At 40.4% G+C, this 18,566-nt stretch overlaps 1 protein-coding gene across 1 annotated transcript in view; it reads right to left on the reverse strand.

Annotated features, from left to right (window-relative positions):
• SAMTOR (S-adenosylmethionine sensor upstream of mTORC1) overlaps window positions 1–18,566 on the reverse strand; it is a 234,281-nt gene that overhangs the window by 187,133 nt on the left and 28,582 nt on the right. The window contains exon 2 of the mRNA XM_090287389.1: window positions 5,193–5,334. Coding sequence (XP_090143515.1) covers window positions 5,193–5,334 — 142 coding nt within the window. The remainder of the gene's footprint in view (window positions 1–5,192; window positions 5,335–18,566) is intronic.

Raw genomic sequence — 18,566 nt, forward strand, 5'->3', positions numbered from 1 at the left:
TGACTAGAGGGGAGGGGGGAGGGGGGAGGGGGATAATGTTGGAATAAAGGGGAAGGACCTAGACAAAGAACATGTATGAATGACTCACAGACAGGAACAACAGTGTGGGAACTGACTGTGGAAGTGGGTGGTGGGATGGGTGAAAGAAGGCAAATGGGGAAAATTGGGACAACTGTAATAGAATAATAATAAAAAGTCATTTAATTAAAAACAAAAACAAAAAAACCAAGCCTGAAAAAAAGAAACCCACAGATTAAACTGCATATTAGAATAAGGAGATAATGGACTTTAAAATAACTTAACTTTTTAATAAAGAAAAAGATTAACTGAATAGATGAAAATATGGAGAACTTGAATAGAAATATGAAATCTCTAAAGAGCCAAATAATTATTATCAAAAAACAGAAAAATAGTATTTTGAAAACATCTCTCTTGGTAACTGAGAAAATGAAAAGCCAAAAAGAAAAATTAGTGAGGAAATACAGAATATTTGAAAAATGCTATTAAACACCTTGAACCAATAATCACAAACTAGAGAATGTGTGCTATTTCTCAAATCAACATACATTTACCTAAAAATTTAATGGAAAACAAAAACACAAACCCGAAGAAATGTAATCACCAAATGCAATGCATGAGCCCTAATTGGATTTAGAAAAACTAATTATAAAGTACATTTTGGGGACAATAAGAATAATACTTTAGGGAATTACTACTGCCTTAATATGATGATGGTATTGTGAATATGTAGAGGAATGTCCTTATTCTTAGGAGATGTATTAGGTTTAAATGTTATCTGCTATTTATTTTCAAATGGCTCAGGAAATAGTGTGCATGTTTCTTTGTTAAAGTGTTAGAAAAGGCTAATTTTTAAAACTAAACATACAATTATACCTTTTTATGTATTTCCTTTCTAGTTTTTAATACTTAGGATTGCAAATAAACTTTTATTATATTTTGAAAGAAACCTTATGCAGAATTCTTCAGCTAACCAGTCAATAAAATCTTAACAAGGTAATGTCAATGAGACTTATCTCACATGCCATTTCTATGAAGGTTTAAGTATAAATAACTGGAAACAAACTTTGGTCAAACCCTTTGTAAAGCCCACTTTAGCTTTCAAAGTGACATTACTGTTTTAGAACCATCAACAAAGCAAGGAATTATATATAACCCAAGTCAGAATTACAGATAAGGTAAGTCTCAATATTGTTTTGAAGACTTTTCCTCCAACCTTCTTTTAAGTTTAAAGTAGTAGTTATAAAACTCCTCTTGAGATTACTTTCCATAATATAATCTTTTTAGTATAGTTTGCAACTGTTCTTTTCCAGTAGTTTGACCTAAATTCTTATTAATGCTTTTTTTCAGTGGTTTGACCTAAAAATGACCTCTTTTGAACACATGGGACACAATAACTAGTGGTAGAAACACATATCTAAGGAAAAAGAAGAGTGAAGTGGGAGCAAATATATTATTCAAATGGAAGGTAAAATACAAGCAAATACTCCTGTAAGAATACTACAAATCAAAGTCCATTTAAGAAATAAAGTCTGAGAGCTTGCTTTATATACTGTAATAATAATTTAAAAGCTGAGCTGCTAAGAACTAAGAATGATGGTATTAAGTAGTGATGGTGTTGATTTCCTGACTGAATTACATTATCTTATTGTCACAAAGGAAATATTTAGTTTAGTAGTATACCTCATTTTCTTAGCCAAGGGAGAAAATATATATTCTATAGAAAAGTCAGATTTATAACCATTTTCTCTGTAGAACCAAACCAAACCCCCTCAAACATTTTAATTCCAAGCATTCCATCTCCTATTATTTTGGTTCCTTCTTATAGTTCCCCCAACTACATAGTTCTTTGATTCCAGAATCCAATAAAGGTACCATCAACTTTTCACTGCCCCTCACCCACCTCACATTCAGCTTCCTTCTTACATATTATCATAATCATCACAATGTATACACCATCATCTATCTTGTGCCTCTCTGAGTCACTATACTCATTTGAGCATTAATCCTACTACAATGCCCTATTCATTCACTCACTTCCTCATTCTCCAAGATAAACTATTTCACTATAACTTTGTGCCCTGATTATGGCAGTAGCCTCCAAAATGGTTTCTTGACTTACACCCTTGTGACCTGCCTATAGCCTATTTTAACACAGCAATTAATTCTTAATAATTATTGACATTTTAAAATGCTACTAAAAACCTATCATTCCTCTTTGTGAAATATCCAAAGACTTCTCATCTCATGCAGAATAAACAACCAATGTCTTCATAATGGTCCAAGCCCCCACAAAAGCTAGCTGTTCATTATCTTATTTTCTACCATCCCCCCCTCTCATTCTGCTCTAGCCGCACTGGTAGTCTATTTGCTCTTTCTGAAACATGCCAGCATGCTCCTGCCTCAAGGCCTTTAGACTTGTTAGGGCTTGCTCTCTCACTTCCTTCAGATTTTTTACACTTATTTCAGTGAAGCCTTCTCTATCTACCCTCCTTAAAACAATTTTTCTCATGGCATTTACCATTTATGACCTATTATATATTCACTTTACATATTGTTTCTTGCCTCTAACCACCACTATCATGTAAGCTCCACGAGAGCATGGATTTTGTCTGTTTGGTTGATTGTTTGTACTCCCACTGTCTATGACGTGACCAGTAAGTACATAGTAGACAACATTAAAAAATACTTATTGGACTTCCGGCCAAGATGGAGGCTTAGACGGACACGCTAGGTCTCCCTCTACAACTAGAGAGGAATACTACTACTTCAAAACAAAGGATAACTAGAAATTCCAGAAAATAAAACTACATGGAAGTCCAACATATGAAGTTATAAACCAGCGGTGCCATTTGGGCAGGTAAGAGTTAAAGAGGGCAGTGCTGTTTGTGGTCACCCAGAGCGGCAGGCAGCGAGGAATCCCGGCTGCGCAAGCCCCTGGCGGTGCGCGACCCCGGCGAGGAGTCCCGGCTACGCAAGCCCCTGGCGGTGCGCGACTCCGGCGCTGGGGAGAGCGGCCGTCACATCGCCTTGAACAGTGAGGCCCAGGGGGGCGGGAGGACGGATCCCGGTCTCCTAGCTGAATAACTGTGTGAATCCATCTTGGACCCCCACCCCCAAAGAAAGCACCACAGGGCTGCGAAATAGGTCGCGGACAGGCAGGCGCCGGTCGCTGATTTGTGACGCATACACAGGCACTGCCCCCGACAGCCGGCCCAAGAAAACAAAACGCATCTGTCAAAATGAGGCAGACAACTATAGAAATACCGGTGACACAACTCACCAGACAGCAGATAGAGAACCTGACAGATGAACAGATAAGAAACCTGTCAGAGGCTCAGTTCTGGGCCATTGTTATCAGGTGGCTTACAGAATTCACAAAAGAGCAGGAAAAAGATAAGAAAGAAGCGAAAAAATTTCATAACAAAAGGAACAAAACCGCATACGAGATAGAAGGTGAGAAAAAATCCAGAGTTCATTTCAACAAACTGGAATATGGAGAAGGAACAAGCAGTCAACCAATGCAGCGAGAGGAAATGGGAAGCAACAATGAGAGGATCAGAAACCTCTGGGACAGCTATAAAAGGCCCAACATAAGAATCATTGGTTTGCCAGAGAATGAGGAAGATGAACTAAACCTTGAAAAATTGAGTGAAAATATAATAAAGGAGAACTTCCCAGACTTGGGGAAGGGAATAGACTTGCAGGTCCAGGAAGCAAGGAGAGTTCCCAAGAGACTGGACCCAGGGAGAACCACTCCAAGACACATTATAATCAAAATGTCAAAAATTAAAGATAAAGAGAGAATCTTAAAAGCAGCAAGAGAGAAGAAAAGAATTATGTACAAAGGGGTCCCAATTAGACTATCAGCTGACTTCTCAAGGGAGACCCTACAGGCAAGAAGGGACTGGCAAGAAATATTCAAAGTAATGAAAATCCAAAACCTACAACCACGAATACTCTATCCAGCGAAATTGTCATTCAGAATAGAAGGACAGAGAAAGTGTTTCCAGGACAAAATAAAACTGAAAGAGTTCATTAGATCCAAACCACTGTTATATGAGATGTTAAAGGGACTGGTTTAAAAAAACAGAAGCTAGGGAGATGAAACAAAGGCAAACTAAATAGGCATCGAGAGTGGAAAAGGAACTGTGGGTACGGGAAGCATATTGGGGGGAGGTCAACAGGGAGGGGGAATGGGGAAAGGGAGGGAGATGATATAGGAATTGGGGATCAAGGTAGGAGGGAATGGAATAGACCGAGAGAGGTTGGGAGGAACTGTATGCACAACTAATGGACATAATCTAAAAGGGGGGGACAACTGGAGGGAGGGGGGCCACCAGGTGGAGGGGAGCAGAGGGAAGGGAAATTGGCACAAATGTAATATTTTAATCAATAAAACACATTAAATCTGAAAAAAAAATACTTATTAAATGAATAAACAAAAGAAATAATATATATTTTCTTCTCTGAATCATTTGTTGAATGAATGAAACACACATAATTTTTAAATGAGATTAACATAAATGTTTTAAATAAAAAGTAATTGATATAAAATATAGACCTGAAGTTATCATAAACTTATTGTCCATGCTGAAAGATAATACTTTGTTTTCTGAGAATTCATTTAAAAATCCAGTCAATATACATATCCACTCTTACAATTTTACCACATTGAAAAAATTATCATCAGTATTTTATCTCTGGTTTTTTAACATCTGAATCTATACTATGAGAAAATAAACATTACTCAAAGTCAATATAAGTGCCGGAATACCTCTAATCACATATCAAAAACTCAGGATTTTGAAACTTTTATGAAGTTTTCAAGTTTTAAATTATAGAAAGATACCTTTACTTGAATCCAAATATGGATATTTAAAGATATTTCTGTAACTTACTAATGACGAGTTGTGTTAAACTTCACATTTTATTCTATTAATGTTAAATATGTTAACTGCATTTAAAGCTATTCTTCTAAAAAGTTGAAGCAAAAAATTTAGTTACTTGATTTAAAAAGGAATGAAATAAACCTAGAGAAAATGAAGCAAAGGGGGAGAAGTAGTTTAAAAAACATCAACTATTTTCAAACAATTTTGATAAAAAATTATTTAAATTTGAGAATGTCAACAATACATTAGAAACCAAACATGTTAGTTCATAAAAACACTCACCTACAACACCATTCAATACGTCCTTCACCTTCACACCTTTTGGCCCAATGATTATCTGCCAAATTTTTCATTGCAACAGCATATTCACAAAGTGTTTCCTCATCCTCACAATGTTCTCGCCAGATCTTATCAAAATCTCCCACTAAAAACAAGAAAAAAAATGAATTAAGTTAACTGTACTTTTGGATCTCTACATACTTATCAGTTCCCAATATTAAAAAGGGGTTGATAGATGAGAAGGTAACTTAAGTTAGCAAGCAAGTTATATATTTTTATTTACATATTTGGACTGGTTCTAAGCATACTGTACTTTAAAAATTGTAACCCTAGTGCAAAAATGTTACTAAAGAAATTACTTTGGAAGCCTCTCCAAAGTTTTAACTATTTATAAAATGTTCTGAATAAAAATTTTAAATTGATTACATTATTTGGTCACTGTATTACTTCCAGTTACTACTTTTCTGAAAAAATTAAATCAGTCACACTTAATATAAAATCTGAAATATCAATATGAGTTTTGATAGAGAGGTATGACAACGCTATGGCCAAATAAATGACCTTAACAGAATTGTAAGGGTCAGAGTAAACAGAAATGGAGGCTTCTTTCCATGTCCTTAGACATAAGATGTATGTTCTCTTGCCTCATGTTCAAATGCAGGCAATTGTTTGGTGACAAAATAAACTTAAAAACATAAATAGAATAACCAAATTTGATGATAAATATACTCAAATTATTCCCTCAAGTGAGACTGTTAGATTTTAGTATTTAAGGTTTTTTAGCAAAATAATAATAGTTCAACTATAACACTTATCTATTCAATATTGGAAAAACTATTGGTTCTTTTAAGCACACAGTCCAACTAAGTTGAAAACCAAACTAACAGCCTCCTAGTCTGACCTAAAAAGAAAAATAATTGTACAAACATACCTTCACATCCATAGGTGAGTATCAGTCTCAGTCTCGGTCTTGGTCTAAACACTGATTTTAAACTCAATAAGAAGGAATAAGAAGTTTTCTCTTTTGAGAGATTATGTTCTTAAAAATATTTTCTTTAATCACTAATATTTGTGTAGTGACAGGGCTCTCAATTTCTCATATAGTAGACTGCCAATAACTGTCCATTAAAAACAGGCAGGCAAACAAAATTTTTCTCAATTCTCAAAGAAAAAGTCCTCAGTTTTGCAGTATCTTTCATATGTAGTCATTTTGATTAATGATACTTTTAACAAACCTATGATGGTTTATAACACTATTCTGACTTTATTAATAAGATTTCATACCAAATGGTTCAATAGGTTATAGTAGTATTTTAAAGGTGCTTTGTCTTATTGGTAGATATCTTCAACTCTAAAAGGCCCTTTGTTTGAACTGTGTAGTTTCACTGTCCTATAAAATGTATTATTGTAAATAAATAAATACATAAATTTACTACATTTGCTGGTAACAGAAGTAATTCAAACAAAAGTTCTATTATCCAATATATTTGGAAAAAGCTATGTTTACCATATTTAAACAGGTTTCCTTTCTATACAACTTCTTAGATTCTACATAATGTACAACTTAAGACAAGGGCCTGAATACAAGTGGTTTATATGGAAGAGAACCCTAGGAAACAGAGGAGTAAGGAAGTGGGAGAAGAAGCCAAGGAAGGAGAAAATGCTAATACAAAAGTGCTTTACTGAGGTTACTGCTGGTCAACAGACAAGCATATAGAAGGCCTCTGGAATTGTTCACCTATAGGATGGGAGGCTAAAACATTTATCTGCCAGTTAATATCCCCCATTAACTTAGGGTTGCTAACAACATGTACTTCTAGTATGCCCTTAGGTACTGATTAAGGGAAAATCCATAGTGGGCTCCACCAGTGTTGAAGAGAGAAAGGAGAAAAGAAACCAGCACATATTTAAAGTGAAACTGTCAAGGCTGGGTGGCTCTGAACCCAGTGTATTTCCACAACTGAGGACCAAGGACATGTTATATGGGTCACCAAAGGCATCTATTACTATGTGACTGTAAAATGTGAAACTCAATTTAGTTTAGAATTATTCTACTAGCTATGAGATGCAAAGGCAGCTGTAAATGTACAGAAACCTGCTGTCCTTCAGCCTTATAGGAGGCCTCTAGTTTTTCCACACTTAATAAAATTCTCTTTAAATACTGTACATTTCTTTATTTTTATTGTTTACACTATTACAGTCATCCTAATTTTTCCCCACATGCCCACCTCCATCTAGACCTTGCCTTCCTTTTCCTAAGCCATCACCACACTGTTTTCTGTGTCAATGGAATATTTAATCCCTTCACCTTATTTCTAACAGTCCCTCCTCCCTCCTGTAGGTCTGTATACATGCATCTGTTTCTATTTTGTTTATTGGTTTATTTTGTTCATTAGATTACACATACATGTGAGATCATATGGTATTTGTCTTTCTCTTATTGGCTTATTTCACTTAGCATAATGCTCTCCAGGTCCATCCATACTGTCACAAAAAGATTACCTTCTTTTTTATGGTCACACAGTATTTATTGTGTAAATGTACCACAACTTTTTTATCCACTCATCTACTGATGGGCACTTGGGCTATTTCCAGATCTTGGCTACTGTACATAGTTCTGCCATGAACATAGGGGTGTATATGTTTGTTCTGATATATTCCCAAAAGTGGAATTGCTGGGTCAAAAGACAGTACTATTTTGTTAACTGAGGAAACTCCATATTGTGCCTACAGTGGCTGCACTAGTCTGTATTTCCACCAACAGTATATGAGGATCCGCTTCTCCACATCCTCACCAGCACTTGTTCACTGATTTATTGACAATAGCCTTCTGCCAAGTGTGAGGTGATATCTCATTGTGATTTTAATGTGCATCTCTCTGATTATTAGTGACTTTGAACATTTTTTCATATATCTATTGGCTGTCTGTAGGTCTTCTTTGAGGAACTGTCCATTCAGGACCTTGGCCCATTAATTGGATTATCTTCCTGCTGTTAAGTTGTGTAAGTTCTATATATACTTTGAAAAATAAACCCTTTTCAGATGAATCGTTGCCAAATATGTACTTCCATAGAGCGGATTCCTGTTTCACTCTGTTGATGGTTTCCTAAGCTGTGCAGTAACTTTTTATTTTGAAGTATTCTCATTTGTTTATTGTTTCTTTTGTTTCCCTCGTCCTAGGAGATATATTGGCAAAAATATTGTTACAAGATAGATCTGAAATTATATTACCTTCTGGGATTTTTATGGTTCCATGACTGACATTAAAATCTTTTATCCATTTTGAGTTTATTCTTGTGTATGCTGTAAGTTGGTGGTCTCGCTTTTCTTGTTTTTGTTTTTGCATGTACATGTTTATTTTTCCCAACACCATTTATTGAAGAGACTTTTTACTCCATTGTAAGCTCTTATCTCCTTTATCAAATATTAAGTGACCATAAAGGCATGGGTTGATTTCTGGGCTCTCTTTTCTGTTCCATTCATCTACATTCCTATTCTTATGCCAGTACCAGGCTGTTTTGATTACAGTTGCCTTATACTATAGTTTGAGATCAGATATTATGTTTTTTTCTCAAGAATACTGAGGCTATTCAAGGTCTGTTTTGATTCCATGTAACTTTTTGGAATATTTGTTCTAGATCTGTGAATATTAATAGGAAATGCATTGTATCTATAGATTGCTTTGGGCTGTATGGACATTCTAATGATGTTAATTCTTCTAATCCATAAATGCAGTATATGCTTCCACTTATTTGTATCTTCCTCAATTCAATTTCTTTCTTAAGTGTCCTATAGTTTTCCAATATAGATCTTTTACATGCTTGGTTAAATTTATTTCAATGTATCTTATTATTATTATTATTATTGGTTGTTACAATAGTAAATGTGATAGTTTATTATTGGTGTAGAAAAATGTCATCAATTTCTGAATATTAATTTTGTATCCTGCTACCTTGCTGAATTCATTTATTAGGTCCAGTATTTTTTTTTGGTGGAGTCTTTAGGGTTTTCTATGTACAATATCATGTTTATGTGAATAATGACAGCTTTACTCCCTCCTTTCCAATTTGGAAGCCTTTTATTTCTTCTTATATTCTGATCAATGAGGCTAGGACTTCCAGTACTATGCTGAGTAAGAGGGGTGAAGGCAGACATTCCTGTCTTGTTGTTGAACTTAAGGGAAAAGCTTTCAGTTTTTCTCATTGAGTATAATGTTGGCTGTAGGTTTTTCATATATGGTCTTTATTATGTTGAGGTATGTTCCCTCTGTTCCCACCTTGCTGAGTGTTTTTATCATAAATGGGTGCTGGATTTTATCAAATGCTTTTTCTGCATCTATTGATAGGACCATGTGATTTTTATCATGTTCTTCATGTGATGTGTAACATTTATTGATTTAGTAATATTATACCATCCTTCCATCCCTGGATAAATCTTACTTGAACATGGTGTAAGAACTTTTTAATGTACTGCTAGACCCAGCTTGCTAATTTTTGTTGAGGATTTTAGTATGTTCAACAGGGATATTAGCCTATGATCTTTCCTTGTTGTGGCCTTATCTAGTTTGAATTAGGATAATACTGGCTTCCTAAAAAGAACTTGGAAGTCTTCCCTACTCTTGAATGTTTTGGAAAAGTTTGAGAAGCATATGTGTTAGTTCTTTGAATGATTTGGAAAAGTCAAATACTTTGGTTTTCTGGAAGTTTTCTTATTACTGCTTCAATTTCATTAGTTGTAATCAGTCTACTCAGATTTTCTGATTTTTCCTGATTGAGTTTGGAAGACTACATCTTTCTAGAAATGTCTGTTTCACTGAGGTTGTTTAATTTGTCGGTATATAGTTGTTCATAGTATTTTCTTACAATCCTTTGTATTTCTGTTGTCAGTTGTTACTTCTACTCTTTCATTTCTGATTTTATTTGGGTCAACTACCTTTTTTTTCTTGATAAGTTAGGTTAAAGGTTTGTCAATCTTGTTTATCTTTTTGAAGAACCACCTTGTTTTCATTGATCTTATGAACTGTTAATTTTTTTGTTTCTATGTCATTTATTTCCACTCTGATCTTTATTATTTCCTTCTACTTACTCTGGGGTTTGTTTGGTGTTGTTTTTCTAGTTTTTTTGGGTGTCGGGTTAGATTTGTTATTTGATACTTTTCTTGATTCTAGAGGTAGGCATGTAATACCATGAACTTACATCTCAGGACTGCTTTCACTGTGTCCCATAAATTTTGGGTTGTTGTGTGTCCATTTTCATTTGTTTCCAGGTAATTTTTGAATTCTTCCTTGATCTCATTGGTAACCCATTAACTGTTTAATAACATGCTATTTAGTCTCCATGCTTTTCAATGTTTTTGCGTTTTTTAAATGAAGTTGATTTCTAGTCTGATGCCATTGTTATCCACCAAAATGCTTGATATGATTTCATTTTTCTTGAATTAGTTAAGACTTACTTTGTGTCATAACATGTGGTTTCCTTTCAGAATGTTCCATGTGTACTTCAAAGAATATATACTTTGCAGCTTTAGGATGTAATATTCTACAAATATTCTATAAATATCCAATCTAGTCTGTCATTTAAGGTCTGTTTCACTGTTGATTTGTCTGGAAGATCTCTCCACTGATAATAGTAGGGTATTAAAATCCCCTACTATGATAGCATTGCTGTCAATATCTTCCTTAAAGTCCACCAAGATTTTATATATACATATTTAGGTTCTCCTACATTGGGGAGGGGGATGCACAAATGTTCACAAGGTTTATATCCTCTTTGTTCTGAGGTGGTGTTACAGAAACAGGGGAGTCCAAAAATCCCCAGAGTTTGCTGCTGGGGGATGGGGAGAAGGAAGCAGCTTTTCGAATGCCTCCACATGCCTGAGGCTGGTGGCTAGTGTCTTTCTTATGCAAAATGGCTTTAATGCATCCAAGGCCTCAGGTAGATAGGAGGAGTCTTGAACCAGGGGATGGTATGGAGAAAGCACACAGAGCCTACGTAAGGGTCTGTGAATGGTCAGAACTGTTTGCAACACCCACTGCGTCAGAGGACGCACGCAGTCAGGGATATATAAGCAGCTGCGGACGTTTTTAGCTCTCTCTCGCTCTGGCTCACGTGCTCGCTCGCTCTCAGGCTCTCGCTCTCTCGCTCTCTCACGTGCTCCCTCCACGTGGCTTGGTGAAGGGGCCTTCTCCATGTGGCTTGGAGAAGGGGTCTCCAGGCTGCTTTAAGAGGCTCTCGCCATGCGGTTTTGAGGAGAGGAGATCCGCGTGGTTTGCAGGAAGAAGGCAGTTTGCAAGGAGGCTGAGAATCCAGGCGGTTCTGCATTGAGAGCTGGAGGGCACCACAGCACAGAAAGGACCTCCCGAATCAGATTGAGTGATTGGCAGCTGCTGGTAAAGCTGAACTGTGTTTGGAAAGTAGGGAAACGGTTTCTCTAACTTTCCTAAAACTAGCCTGGTTTGGAAGGGGGGTAGGCAAGGATATGTGTTTGTGGGTGTTTTAAAGAGCATAAGACTTAACAGCAGAAATCCGCAAATAACTAAATCTATATAACTGTTAAATAAACAATTCTTTTTCTTTTCATTAAACTCTGGTATTGAGAGTTATAATTTTGGCGGCAGGCAATCGAGCCCCTAACTAAAGAGCCCGTGGGTTTGTTTTCAACTGGAGCAGCCCAGGGGTTCTGTAACAGTGGGTCTCTGGTACACAGCATATATAAAGGACATGTTTTCTTATCCATTAGTTACCTATGTCTTTTAATTTGCACATTCAACCCATTTACACTTAAGATTATTATTGATAGGTACTTAGTTATTGCCATTTTTTTCTATATACCTATGTTCCTCTCTATATATACATTTTTTTCTTTTTAAGGCAGTACCTATAACATTTCCTGCAATGCTGGTTTGGTAGTAATGAACTCATATTGTAGGGGCTTCAGCCATTCCTTGTAAGGAAGTCCAGGCATCCCCTAAGGGTTCCATTGCCTAAGGCCTGTAAAAATTTGCCAATGTCTGCTGCTAGCATTAAGTAATTGCCTCTTTGAGGCTTTTCTCTTGCAGAGAATCCGACCTTTTTGCAGAGCTGTCTGTCCTGTAGAGAATCCGGCTAAGCAGCTGACTACGACTGAAGATAACCCCATAAATCTTGTTCCTGTTGCTACCAGATGTCACGTACACACCTACCTGCAGCTGCCTCACCCCCACTTCCTGCTGGGTCATTTTCCTGCCGAAGGAAAAGACCCTATATAAACCGTGCCCTAAACCCCATTCGGGGTCGGCGCCATTTTGGAGACTTGGTCTCGCCCCGGCCACTGGCAATAAACCCTTTGCTTTCCTTATCCACTGTCTCCAAATGGCTTATTCTCGCTGAATCTGACATAACATTTTGGAGGCCCCAGTGAGATACCCTCTCTGGAGCACAGTGCTGACTTCAGCAGACTCCGTGGGGACTCAGTGGACCCCGTGCAGTTTTCTGAACAGCGACAAGACTGTGGCCACATGCTCAGAATTCTGAGCATCCCTCATGTATTTGTGGATTGTATGGGGCCACAGTTTCCTCTGGTGGCCCGGTGTAGGGACAACAAAGGTGGACGACCAGTCTTGGCAAACAGGTGAGTGACAGCCACTGGGATATGAGTGGCACCCATCGTCTGTGGGCAAGGCACCCCTCGACGCCTGGACGCAGGGTCGAGTTTAGTTCTCCTTTAGTGAGAATCTGGTTGGTCTGAAGTATTCATAGCAGTTGGTTATTGAGCTCTCTGGAATCAGGTTTTGGTTCGACCACCTGTTAGTCGACATGGTGCATCCCAGGGGGGTTCAAGTCCGGACAACGGACGGGGAGGGAAACTGTTTAACTTCTGTGTTTGTGTGAAGTGAGTGAGGGGAATTAAGGGCTCGCCCCTAATTCGTCCAGTGTGTGGCTCCATGGCTATAGCTACGGAGTCTGAGTGGGCCCTGACCTGCAGTTCCTCAGCTTGTCATACGGCATAATGGCTGGATATAACCCAAATTTTACTCGGGCAGCCTTAGCTAAGATAAGTCTAAGTCCCTCACGAGAGGAGAGGCCAGGTGGGCATCTGAGTGGCTTCCTTCGGGGAGTTCCCTACCCTTGTTTGTCTGCACCCATGATGGGGGAATTGCTCCCAAGCCTTGTGTTCCCTCCCCTGACTGTAATCCAAATTAAGTGTATATTTGTAGCAGTCACCTTAGTCATCATGGGTGCATGTCAGTCCAAGTCCACACCCACAGTTCTAGACTGCCTGCTCCAGAATTTTTCCCAGTTCTGGGGTCAAGACCCTTTTATGAGCCTTGATGCCTTACAGATCCTCTGCAGATCAGAATGGCCCATTTTCAGGGTGGGATGGCCCCCGGGAGGAACTCTGAATCTAGGCATCATGCAGGCAGTGCACCTCATTGTTGCAGGGAAGCCCGGTCACCCTAACCAGTTCGATTACATCGATCACTGGCAGGAAATGGCTTGGGACGCGCCTACTTGGCTCTGAAGAAGGTGTGTAGGGTCAGAAGCCTGTAAAGTTCTCTTAGCCTGACAGCCTCAGGGCAAGGATCAGCATGACAGATCAAAGTCCGCTAAACAGCATATGCCACATCATCCAAGCTCTCCACCCCTCCCTTCAGACCCTGAGGATCATCTTATGCAGTCCTCTCCCTATGGCAAATCCTGGGTGTCCCTCTACCCCCAGGTCCCAGGAGCGGAGCCTCATCTGAGCCATCTCCCCCGGGGAGACCCCCTTCCTCCTGTCTATGGCCGAGGCACCCACCCAGCTCCACTAATTCTTCTAGTGAGGTACAGGCCGCCAGGCCTGTCCTCCCCTTGAGGGAGGCTAGGCTGTTGGGCACAGTCCTGGGTACCAAACCACTTAATATCTATGTCCCCTTCTCCACTAGCAACCTGTATAACTCGTGAGCTCAGAATCTGTCATTTTCTGAGCAGCCCCGATCTCTCACTAGCTTGTTTGAATCTATTTGCCGGTCACATCAACTGACCTGGGAGGACTGTCAGCAAATCTTGATGGCTCTTTTCTCTGTTGAGGAGTGAGAATTAATTCTTAAAGCTGCTAGGGAGGATATTAGGGGCTGGGCTGTAGGAACAGTACAGGAAAGGAAGGAAGCAGTACGGAAAGTTCTACCTGCCAGGCCACCCGATTGAGACCCTAATACTGTGCCTGGAATGGCGGCTCTTAGAGCCCATCACCAAGCCCTCCACCAAGGGATGATTAAGGCAGCCAAAAAGCTGACTAACTTGAATAAGGTTTCGAAAGTTATTCAGGGCCCCACCGAAAGCCAAACCACTTTCCTTGAACAGCTTCGAGAGGCATATCGTATGTACACTCCCTTTGACCCAGAGGCTCCAGAACATGGGCCCGCATCATTAAACTAGCCTTTGTAACCCAGGCAGCATCTGATATCCAAAAGAAACTACAAAAATTAGAGGGATTTGGAGGCATTAATTTAGGCCAGCTCCTTGAAATTGCTACCAAAGTATAAACAGAGTTGAGGCTGACAAGAAAAAGGAGACTGAAAGGGAGAAGCGACAAGCTAAAGTCTTAGCAGCCGCCCTTCAAGAAACCCCTGATGTGCTGACCCCGGCATCTGGGAAGAAGTTCCATAAGAAAGGGGGAGGCAAACAAGGAGGGGAGTTAGCCTCAGATCAATGTGCCTATTGTAAGGAAAAGGGACATTGGAAAAATGAATGCCCCAAGTGGAAAAACAATTGACCCCCACCCAGGGTCATGGCTACAGTAGAAGGGGACTCTTACTGAGGGGGACAGAGTTCCCTCTCTTTAGGCCCCCAGGAGTCCATGGTAACAATGAATGTTGGGGGCCACCCAGTGACTTTCATGGTAGATACAGGGGCTGAAGTCTCGGTAGTGACTGCTCCTACAGGACAACTCTCTGGCAAAAGAATGAGAATCCAGGGGGCCACAGGGAACGTCACGGAGTACCCCTTCTGTGAGGCCCGCAAGGTTCACTTAGGAAAAGCCACCACTACTCATTCATTCCTCCTTGTCCCGGACTGTCTGTTCCCCTTACTGGGCAGGGACCTCCTCAGAAAACTCCGGGCCCATATTTCCTTTTCTCCTGAGGCTGCAAAACTCCAAGTCTGCCCTCGAATGGTTTTGTCTGTCACCCTCCTGCTCAAGGAAGAATAGTGTCTCCTCAAAACCTCTCAATCACCTCCTGAATGTTACCGAAGATTTTTAGTTAAAAGTTTCCCAAGGTATGGGCAGAAGACATCCCGCTGGGTCTAGCAAGCCACATACCCACTGTTGTTGTTCCACTGCTTGGAAAGGCAGCCCCGGTTCACCTCAGACAATATCCCATCTCCCAGGAGGCCAGCAAGGGCATCAAGCCTTACATAGACCGTTTGCTAAGGGAGGGCATATTGAGGGAATGCCAATCAGCATGGAATACTCCTTTCCTACCGGTGTGGAAGCCTGGAACCAATGGTTACCAGCTGGTTCAGGACGTGAGGGGAGTCAATGTGGTGACAGAAATTCTCCACCCTATAGTGCCAAACCCCTACACTCTCCTGAGTCTTCTGCCATCTAATAGATTCTGGTATACTACCTTAGATCTAAAAGACACCTTTTTCTGTATCCCCTTACATCTGTGTTGCAGGAACACAGATCTCTGGGTAGGGGTATTCCCATGCCCCTCCGCCCAGGTGTCCTGTGACTCAGGAGATGATGAGCTAATCTTGTCTCTGCCTGCGGCTTTACGCTGTTCAGGCCACTGGGTCATGGAATCCTGAGGACAAAGAGGTCTGTTGAGTACTCCATCTGCCTCCTTGAAGATAAAGTCTTAAATTGGGGCTGGCCTTGATGATTAGTGGATCTGCTTTGTTTCCCTGATAGATGTTATCGAAACCAGAAGTTACCCTGGCTGTATTTTACATATTAATGATACTTTGTAAGAATTCTTTCACTTGTAAAAATTCTTTTATTGTTGGCTGTAAAGCTCACACCCCCTGTTCTATTTTTAGTAACTTTTGAAATCTTAATAAAAGGAGGATGAGGCTTCCCGCTCTCCACTGATGGTCTGAGCGAGCCACAGTCCTCCATGCGTACTGGCCATTCATCCTGCTTGCTGGAATTATCTCAGTGTCCCCAACCATATTCAACACTTCATCTGGTGTCCAATCGAGGGACCCGAAGGTAAGAACCGGGAACAGGCAGGACCGAAAAGGGAATTGACTGTGCGGCTGTACGCAGAACTTTTTGGAAAAACGCATCGGAGTAATGGGGAACAATCCCTCAGTTAATGAGGAATATGTTAGGCTTTTAAAGTCTTTACTTAAAAGTTCAGGTTTGCAAATAAAAGAGAGTACTTTAACAGATTTATTCTTGCAGGTCAAGAAACACTGTTATTGGTTTACTCCAGAGAGAAAAAATCAGTTAAATTTAAGGGTGTGGAAATGAGTTGGTAAAGCTCTTAGAGGAGCTCATCAAACTGGTCATCCTATAGCAGGCAAAACATGGGCTGCTTTTAACCAGGTGGCTGCGGCCTTGCAGCCATTTCAATCGGACTTTAAGACAGATTCAGTAAAAGCTTGTTGTAATTAACCCTCGCCTCAAACTTATGACCAGCCGGAGATAATTAGCAATGAAGCTCGGGGAGATATGCAGGGTGCCGTAACGGCCCACTCCGTTCGGCAGAGGGAACCAGGAACAATAGACCTGCCCCCGCGCTGACTGCTGCCGATGCGCCCGGCCCTCCGCTGGTGGCGGCTCCAGTCCCGCTTTCAGATTTTGAATTAGAAAATGAGGCTTCACCCTGGTATCCTCCTTTGTCGCCACTTCCAGTATTTCCTGATGAGAATGCCCAGCTGTTAGCTGCCTTTAACAACATGTCAAAATTGTTTGAGAAGTTTGCTGTTAATCTAGATAATAAGTTTGAAAACCTTGTTAATTATATAGATTCTAAGGAGCCTACTGCTCCTCCTGCTGCATTTCTGGCTCAGGAGGCTCTGCCGTTTGTTCAGACGTTGCCTCCGGCTGCCACTACTGCAGCTTTTGTTCCAAAAAATCTTTCTGATTATACTGATTCCATCTTTTGTTTCGCTAAGCCTCCAAATTTAACAAGGGTCATGCTTCAGGCAGAGGACAAAACACCTCCCCCAAAAGCATTGACTAATACTTCTTCACATCAGAGAAGGAAAACTCTGACTCCAAAAAACCTCCGCTGCCTTGCGGCATACCTCTTCAGGGGAAAGGCTAAGGGAGTAAACCCCGACAGAAAATCCGGAGCCGGAGTCCCTAAGGCGGTTTGACGTTGTAGTCAACACCGGCAACTCCTGCGGCGCACCTGAAGCCAAGCTGTACTGACTCCGTCTTTCCCTTGGACCCTTCAGCTGCGAAGAGAGGGGGGGTCTGCTGCATGGGCAACAGCAGACCCTCCATATCACCCTGCCCAGGCTCTGTAGCTTCAGCTTCACTGGAGAGGACACTCCAGCGTCATCGCAAGATGTCGATTCAACACGAGAGGAGACAGATACCGTGTCACTCCCGAGTCAGACTGCACAGCCATTCTCGGCGGTGCAGATAGACTCTTAAGAAGCTACACCATCGTCTCTCGAGACGGACGGCTGCCGACGACGACGACGAATACTTCTTCAATATTCCCAGTACTAAGAATTCAACAACATCCGGATGATCAACATCCGCAGGGCCAGGTTGTTGTTGCCCATCGCAATGTTGAGTTGCAGTTTTTAAAAATCCTTAAATCCTGTTTCTAGTTATGGACGAACTCTCCCTACGTGTACGGTCTCATTTCCTCATTTGCTAATGATAATCATTTAATCCCAGCAGATTGGGATGTTCTTTCTCGGTCCTCCCTGGAGCCCGCACAATTCTTACAATTTAAATCTTGGTGGCGCGAGGAGGCAGAACGGGTCAGCTGTGAGAACACTGCCCATCAGCCGCCTGGAGCGACATTTGAGCAACTTATGGGTACCGGGGCCTTTTCCGCGGTTACCGATCAAATTCAATTACCTAATCAGACTCTTGCGCAAGTGAAGGATATTTGCCTCTTCGCTTGGCAACAATTACAAAATCCTGGGGAGGTGGCAAAATCTTTCGTAAAAATCCTCCAAGAGGCTAATGAGCCCTATACTGAATTTCTTGCCAGACTCCAGAATGCTATCGAAAAGGCCACTACTGGTACTGAAGCACAGAATCTTTTACTCTTAACCCTGGCCTATGAAAATGCTAATGAGGATTGTAAAAGGGCGTTGGCTCCTGTGAAACAAAAGGACGAAACGGTTGAATATTATATCAGAGCATGTAGAGAAACTGAATCTCAGACTTACGGTATTAATTTATTAGCCTCAGCTATGTAGGAAGACTCTCAAAATTCTAAAC

The sequence above is a fragment of the Furipterus horrens genome, unplaced genomic scaffold (genome assembly GCF_987537825.1).
Source record: "Furipterus horrens unplaced genomic scaffold, mFurHor1.1.pri manual_scaffold_9, whole genome shotgun sequence".
In the NCBI taxonomy this organism is placed as follows: Eukaryota; Metazoa; Chordata; class Mammalia; order Chiroptera; family Furipteridae; genus Furipterus; species Furipterus horrens.